The following is a 7,229-nucleotide window of genomic DNA, read 5'->3' on the forward strand; positions in this document are numbered from 1 at the left end:
ATGCTGATGGGGCACTTCATCGGAGAAGCCTCTCAGGTAGTGCAAGATGCCTGCCTGCTCCGGGCCAGGTAGGTCATGTGGGTACCATGTCTGTACAGGGCATGTTGCTCAAGCTGGGGTTGTGAGCATGGGTTGGATGGGTTAAGGGCACTCTCACAGTGCCAGTGGGGGCGGGGTTGGGGGGGGTGGCGGGTGGCATCTGTGCTGGGCCAGGCAGAGGCCCTGGTAATCTCCCAACTTACCCACATCTCATCTGATCACAGCCTCTGAAAATGTGGAGCTGCACTCCTGTCTGTGATAAACTGTATGCTCTCAAGAGTCATAGAGGACAGGTATTTTTTCCCACAAACCCCTTAGTGCCCCAAGTGGAGCACAAGCTAGGGGAAGTGAAGAGTTCCCCACCCCACTTCCAGTGCAGGGGCTCCCAGATGTTCCTATAGATGTGGCCCTGGCCGCACAGCAATAGGCAGGCATGGCATCAGCTGGGCTTCATCTCATAAGTGGTTGGGGGCCAGGCTGGTCAGCCTTACCATCGAAGCTTGGAGTACTGGACTACTTGGAGTAGCTGCCATCCACCCCTTGACATCCCTACCCCATGCCTCAGCAAAAACCCCTTATAAATTCCAGCACTGTTTATTTGGGCCCAAGATGTCAGACATGGGGCAATTTCATACTACCCCATTTCCACAGGAACTAAAGCAACGCTGTTGTTCCCATATGTGATTTAGTAAGCTAAATTCAAAAGTAGAATTGGCATCTCCAAATAGTAAGGTAAAAATGCTTCTGTATCAAAGTTGTGATTAAAAAAATATAAAGTTAAACCCACAGGTATAGAAGGAACTGGCAATCCTGAGAACTGCCCTGAAATGTCAGCCTTGGACTTCATCTAAATCTTGTAAGCAGGTGAACCCTGGGGAGGCCATGGGGTAAACTGTGAGCCTGCCTGGCTTCCGTTCAGACGAACTTCTGTAGTGTCTCTGGCCGTGTGTCAAGTCCCTGCTGGGGAAAGCAGGAAAAAAACATGGGGTATAGTCACTGCAGAGCTGAGACATGGGGGCAAGGCCAAGCCCTGGAGCCAGGGCTCAGTGTGAGAAAGGCTGGCCCCACTGAGCATTCCCCAGCCTCCTGCCCATCTGGGCACTGCTAAGGCCAGACAGCCCCAGGGTCTGGGGAGGCCAACAGACTGATAATTCTGAGGATGAGAGCTGGTCCCAGAACCTGGGGCCAGTGGTGGGAGGTGGGGAAGGAAGGCTGGGTCAGGTCCCAGGGACAGGCCTCTGGGACCAGCTCTGGCCCTTCCAAGCCAGGGGCCAGTACTTAGCAGAAGCCAGGATGAGGTGCTGACAGAGCGTGGATATGTGTCACTGTAGGCAGGCAGGCCCGAGTCCGGGACCACGGTGGGCTGCTAGGACAGCATGGACTGCTGCACTGCCTTCTGCAGCGACTGCCGTGTCACCAGCAGGCGCACCACCTCCTCCGAGCGCTTGGTGAGCCGCTTCCGTGCTTGGTCGTGCGTGACCATGGTCATGTCCCAGCCATTCACCTGGTCCAAGGAGAAAAGACAGTCTATCTCAGCTCTCTGCCCTCTGGGATCTGGAAGCAGGATGGGCTTTGGGGTCCTGGCCCACCCAAAGAGTCTCCCAAGCTGATGTCTCTGGGCTGGGGGATCCCAAGCGCCACAATGGAGGCACACAGAGGAGAGAGACCGCTCCCTTCTGGGGCAACTCCAGCATGTGCTCCGAAGTGCTTCAGTGAGCTTCCCAGGTTCCCCAGGAGGCAAAGGTAGCCCCTGACCCCTAGTGCTTCTGACACCGCAGAGCCTCTGGCCCAAGCCTTGGTTTCCTCCTCTGGGACATGTGTTACCTGCATAATCTTGTCTCCAATCTGCAGCCCAGCAATTTCAGCAGGGCCTCCTTCAGATACTCGTGTGACGTAAATGCCCTGGAAAAAAGCAGCCCCGGTCCAGCCCCAGTGTCATTGGACTGGCCCATTATCCGAAAGCAAAGCCCAGCATGGCAAACTCCCAGCCATCCAACTGATTCAGCACCAAGTCTGCCCCCAGCACAGGCTGTGCCAAGACAGGGCTGCCCCACCACGCTCTGGCCCCCACTGCTGGCCCCTTCCTGTTCCTCCTGGGCTGGGAGGTCTATTTCCCACCCGCATCCCTACTTATCATTTCTTAAACCTTCTTAGGACCGTTTGAAAGACAGAGCTCTGCTCCTTCCATGAAGGCCCAGGAAGCAGAGACCCACCATCTCAGGCCTTTGTCCCCAGTGGACCCTGGTCCCCCTCACCTTGTCTGTCTTGTCCTCTGAGAACGGATTCTGGGAGGGATCCTGGTCAATTCCACCTCCAATGCTGAAGCCCAGTATTAAGTTCTCACCTTGACGCAGCTTATGAATTTCAACTCTTTGCTGACAAAGGAAAAAAACGGGGTGGGGGCAGGTGGGTATGTGGACAATGAATCTGGTCTATGTCCAGCAGCAGCCTCAGGCTGCTGGCCCAGCTCAGAGCCATGCCAAGGGGGTGGAGCCCAAGGCCCTCTGCAGAATTCCAGCTGGTCACCACACTGGGAGACTGGGGCGGGGTAAGGTTGAGACTCAGAACTCAGCCACAACAACCGACCTACGTAACCTTCTGTCCTAGCCTCTGTGACCTTCCTGTTAGTCTCAGGCACCAGCTTTAGTTAACATGTACTCCAAGCTCCTGGTCCAAGAGCCAGGAGACTGTGGCTGCTGTAGATGGGGGCCTGTGTCCCAGAGGAGGGACCACACAGGGCAGAAGGGGTCAGGCCCTGAAAAAAACCTGCAGGTACTCCTTGTTGAGGCAGCTCATTGCTGAGCCAACCCTGTCAAGGGCAAAACTAAAGATGCTCCAGAAAAGCAGAGAGGTTCAAACTTGCACAGAAAGAAGAGGAAGTGCTGTCCTGGCCAAGGGACAAGAGCAGAGGCTGGAAGGTGCTATGGATACATGTCCATAAGATGAGTGTACCCTACAGGACTAGAACTGGGAGGTGAGGTGAGGCTGAGGCCGAATTAGAAAGGCTGTGGAGTACACGCGCAAGAGGGAGGGGGTTTCTCTGTAACCCCAGACCCTGCTCTTGTGCATGTAGGAGGCAGAAAAAGGTTCTAGAGCCCTCCCACCATACTCTGCGGCTGTGGTCCCCAAACTGCTAGGCTCCTTTCAAAGCCCTCAGCAGGAGCCCTCCAATCACCAGAGTGTAGGGGCTAGACCAGATCACCCTACCCCAAAAGTTGAGTTTTAACAGGAAGAAAAAAAAAAACCTGAAGTGACTTGATCTGGACCAACCAGACCTTGAAAGGAATGACAAGAGTTTGGACACCTAACTTTGATTCTGGGCCTACTAGGGCTCTCAGGAGTCCAGGGATAAGGTTGGTCATGGTCAGGTGTGATGCTAGAACGACCGACCAGTTGGGCACTCAGGAGGAAATGGGTATCTTCCAGCCTTGGGATGTGGAGGACATGGTACATGACTACTTGGAAAGTGAGATCAACAGACTTGAGGACTGCTTGTGGTAGAGAGGAGTCAAGGGAAGCACCCAGCCAAGTGGGCTGGCTGAACACAACTCTCAGCTGGGGACACAAGGAGAAGCATTTTGGAGTGCCAGGAGCTACCCAGGCAAGCGTCTAGAAGGCAAGTGGACCTATGAAGCCAGAGTTCAGAGAAGCCAAATGGTATTAACATTCTCAAAATGTGGGTATCACCTTTTATCACATGGGGATAAGGCAGGGACTAGGGAGGAGGCCGCCCCTACCCCATCCCCAATCCAAAACACCAGAGGGAGAGGCCAGACCCCACCCACCACTTTCAGACATATTCCTAGTGTTAACAAGAATTGGGAGGGCATGGTCTTAGAGTTCTGAGGAAGGCCAAAGGACCTGCCAGGACAGGAGAGAGGGGCAGCAGGAAGTGTGACCCCGGAAGCCCACTAGACTTAGGTCCTTGTGCCCAAGTGTGAACTCCTCCAGGCCTGCTCCACCTCCAACACACACCTTTGCACACCTCTGCCCCACCGTCAAGATTAGAAGGGAGTACAGGCCCTTAGGCTGGAAGACAAGGCCCTCTCCCAGACTTAGTAGGTGATTATCAGGCAAGTAACTGCCCCTTGTGCTTCCCCTACACTGCCTTTCCCACGCCCCATCCCCCCCCACCCCCCAATCTAAGAAGCAAACCTGGCCCTCTTTGAGTCAGCTAGGGATCTAGAAAAGCAAGGTTGGTGCAGTCAGGGTGAAGTGTAGGACAGCTGTCTGCAGGTGCAGAAATGTTTCTTACTAAGGCTAGAGCTGGTTCTCTAAGGTCAACCTCACAGGACACTTTAATCAGTGGCTTCACACCCTGTCACCGCCTGACTACCCTGCACACCCATCTGAGATACTGCAGTCTGTCCCGTGGCTTCAGGACTGCGACTTCCATCTGACAGTGCCTACCCAGCAGGCATCTCTTCTCAGAGAGATCTGGGTTCTTCCTGAGGGCTTCCTTTAGGGCTGAACGTGAACAGACCTTTTTCCAGAACTCAGTTTCCCCACCTCCGCCTCGGAGTTTGCCTCCCGGCCCCATTCAGCTTTGGCACTGGTGTCTGAAACTAGTGTCCCAGTCTCTTCTTCCCCTTACCTTTTCTAATAGCATTTGGCACCCGAGACAAGCCAGTGGGGAGAGCCAGGGGCCCGAGCTAGCCCCCAAAGGGTCTGGTCTCCTCAGTGCCAGGCGGGGAACCTGGACATTGTCCCAGGGGCTGGGGAGGCAGGGAAAGTTTGGAGCAGGAGCGAGCCAGTTGCGCGCGCCTCCACTCTGGAGCGGGCGGCACGGGGTCCGAGCAAGCAAGACTCGACGGGAGGGATAAGGGACTGCTAGTCAGGCCCCCGGCCACCTCCACCCCATAAATCTCCCTCTGGGCGGCGGCGGCGGCGGCGTCTCCTGCAGGGGAGGAAGCATTTCCTCATTCCAGAGGCTTCGACTCACGGATGTCGCGGCTGGCGCCCGCCCCCCGCAGCTACCCAGCTGGGGACTCGGGCCAGGAAGGGGGCGCTCTCCCGATACTCCCACAGCTGGGGACTTCATCCTCAGTCCTTCCCGCCCCTGCGGGCTGGATGGAGTCCAACGAGGTGGCGGTAGTGCGCGGGATCTGATCGCGATTCAGGGTGTTCCGGGGCGCTTGGGTCCCAGCCATTTCTGTTGCCTGGCTGGGGAAGATCGCGGTCCCGCTGGGACAGAGCCGGGACCGGAACCCTGGCCGCAGGTTTGCAACAGCTCTGGGTTCAACGCTTTGTCAACCTGTTTGGGGTGTCAGTTTTCCTCTCTGGAAAGTGGGGGCAAGCCAAGACCAAGAGAAGCCCGCGAGCGCACTCACCACCACGGCGGTGACCGGCTGGCCCGGGACGTAGGACATCTCGACCCCAATCTGGAGACCAAGCCCAACTCAGTGAAGCCCGCAGCGAAAATCCCAGCAGCCGCGCCCTCCCCTGTTAACAAAGGCACCCCGATTCGGGCCGCCCCTTCATGAATAGTTAACAAAGCCCCAGCCAGTCACCGGTCGGAGCGCTGTTCGGCTTTCGGAAGTCCCAGGGCGTGCGTAGAAAGGCGGGGAGGGGAGGGAGCGCAGAAAGGCGGGGGAGGGGTGGGCTCCCGCGGCGTACGCGTCAGGGGGCGGGAGCGAGGCTTTGGCGCATGCGCAGCGTGGATCCTCCCAGCAACCTCCAGCGCAACATGGCGCTGAGCGACTCTCTGCCGTTGGCCGTCTGAAGGAACGCCAAGTGTCTGTGTCCGCCGTCGTGTTGCAGGTAACTGGGTGAGCCTGGGTGGGCCGGCCCGAGCCCTCAAATCTTCTCTGGGTCTTTTGAAGGTCTGAGACCCAGGAGTTGTGTGAGGTCTTGGCAGCCCCGGGGGGAGGGGCGCCGTGAACGTAACTCGCCAGGCTCCGGGGGTCACTTGTAACTTGGTTTCCTCCGCAGCTCCGTGAAAAAACAGGCTGAGCCCCGGCGAATGCGATGGCCGCTGTGGTGGCCAAGCGGGAAGGGCCGCCGTTCATCAGCGAGGCAGCTGTGCGAGGCAACGCCGCCGTCCTGGATTACTGTCGGACCTCAGTGTCAGCGCTGTCGGGGGCCACGGCCGGCATCCTCGGCCTCACCGGCCTCTACGGCTTCATCTTCTACTTGCTTGCCTCCATCCTGCTCTCCCTGCTCTTAATTCTCAAAGCGGGAAGGAGGTGGAACAAATACTTTAAATCACGAAGACCCCTCTTTACAGGAGGTCTCATCGGAGGCCTCTTCACCTACGTCCTGTTCTGGACGTTCCTCTATGGCATGGTGCACGTCTACTGAATGGGGGCAGGGATGACTTAAAAAAAAAAAAAAAAAAAGATTGGGAGAACTGTCGCCAGAAATTAACACCGTGTAAACTTAGTTCTTAAGTTGTTGAATTCGCTGCTTGTTCTGTATGTAACGTTATAATTTATATCTGAAGACTAAGAGCCTGTAATATTCTTCAGATTAAATGAAGCGTGAGACACTCCGTGGAGTATTTTCCTCCCTTAACTCATACCCCATGTCTGCCGTGGGTGCAGAAGGCTGAGTTTTGACTCCTAGAGAGGTTGGGCTGGGTCTTGGCCTTCTGTAATTTCCTTGCATTTACACATAGGACATCCAGAGAGGGCCACTATGGCCCAAGGAAAGAGAAGTTACTGTTAACATCCCAAGAACTAGTAACGATTAATATTAAGCGTTTCCTATATGCCAAGCATTGTGCCTTGTACCTTTTACTCCCATTATCTCATTTAATTCTAGCAATATCCTATGGGGTAGATATAATTATTATCCCTCATTGATGAATCTGAGGCTCAGGTTAACTATACCTCTGCCATAAGAGGCACAGCTAGAAAGAGAGCCAAGTTTGAAATACAGGTCTTTTCATTGCTCTTGCTGTCCTTGCTGAGTGTACCTTTTCATATCCAAGCTGTCCTTCTCAGTAACTGCTGCTTTCAGCTATGAATTACAGTTCTATTTCATCTAGTTACAATTAGCTGTTATTTCCATTTTAAATACGGTCAAGCTCTTTTCTAGAATATGTCTAATGGAGATTAAATAGAAGACATTTAAGCTAAACTTTGGGCTTGTTTAGACTGTAGTGTAATGCCTCTGTCTATATGCTAACCCGTGATCTCTTCTTGTCAGGGGGGTATCCTAGAATAAAGTACAGACATTTGAGAAATCCA

The 7,229-nt window shown here is 54.8% G+C and overlaps 2 protein-coding genes across 2 annotated transcripts; one reads left to right on the forward strand and one right to left on the reverse strand.

Moving 5' to 3' along the window:
- Positions 1-705: 705 nt before the first annotated feature.
- TAX1BP3 (Tax1 binding protein 3) lies at positions 706-5,554 on the reverse strand. The gene is made up of 4 exons (XM_045986346.1): positions 5,370-5,554; positions 2,295-2,414; positions 1,864-1,941; positions 706-1,543 (listed from the first exon to the last, which is right to left on the reverse strand). Exons 1-4 carry the CDS (start codon positions 5,406-5,408, stop codon positions 1,406-1,408), a joined length of 375 nt encoding a protein of 124 aa, XP_045842302.1. The 5' UTR covers positions 5,409-5,554; the 3' UTR covers positions 706-1,405.
- Positions 5,555-5,646: 92 nt separating this feature from the next.
- On the forward strand, positions 5,647-6,529 carry EMC6 (ER membrane protein complex subunit 6). Its single transcript, XM_045986347.1, has 2 exons — positions 5,647-5,799; positions 5,971-6,529. Exon 2 carries the CDS (start codon positions 6,007-6,009, stop codon positions 6,337-6,339), a length of 333 nt encoding a protein of 110 aa, XP_045842303.1. The 5' UTR covers positions 5,647-5,799; positions 5,971-6,006; the 3' UTR covers positions 6,340-6,529.
- The last annotated feature ends 700 nt before the right edge of the window (positions 6,530-7,229 follow it).

Source organism: Meles meles, chromosome 18 (genome assembly GCF_922984935.1).
Source record: "Meles meles chromosome 18, mMelMel3.1 paternal haplotype, whole genome shotgun sequence".
In the NCBI taxonomy this organism is placed as follows: Eukaryota; Metazoa; Chordata; class Mammalia; order Carnivora; family Mustelidae; genus Meles; species Meles meles.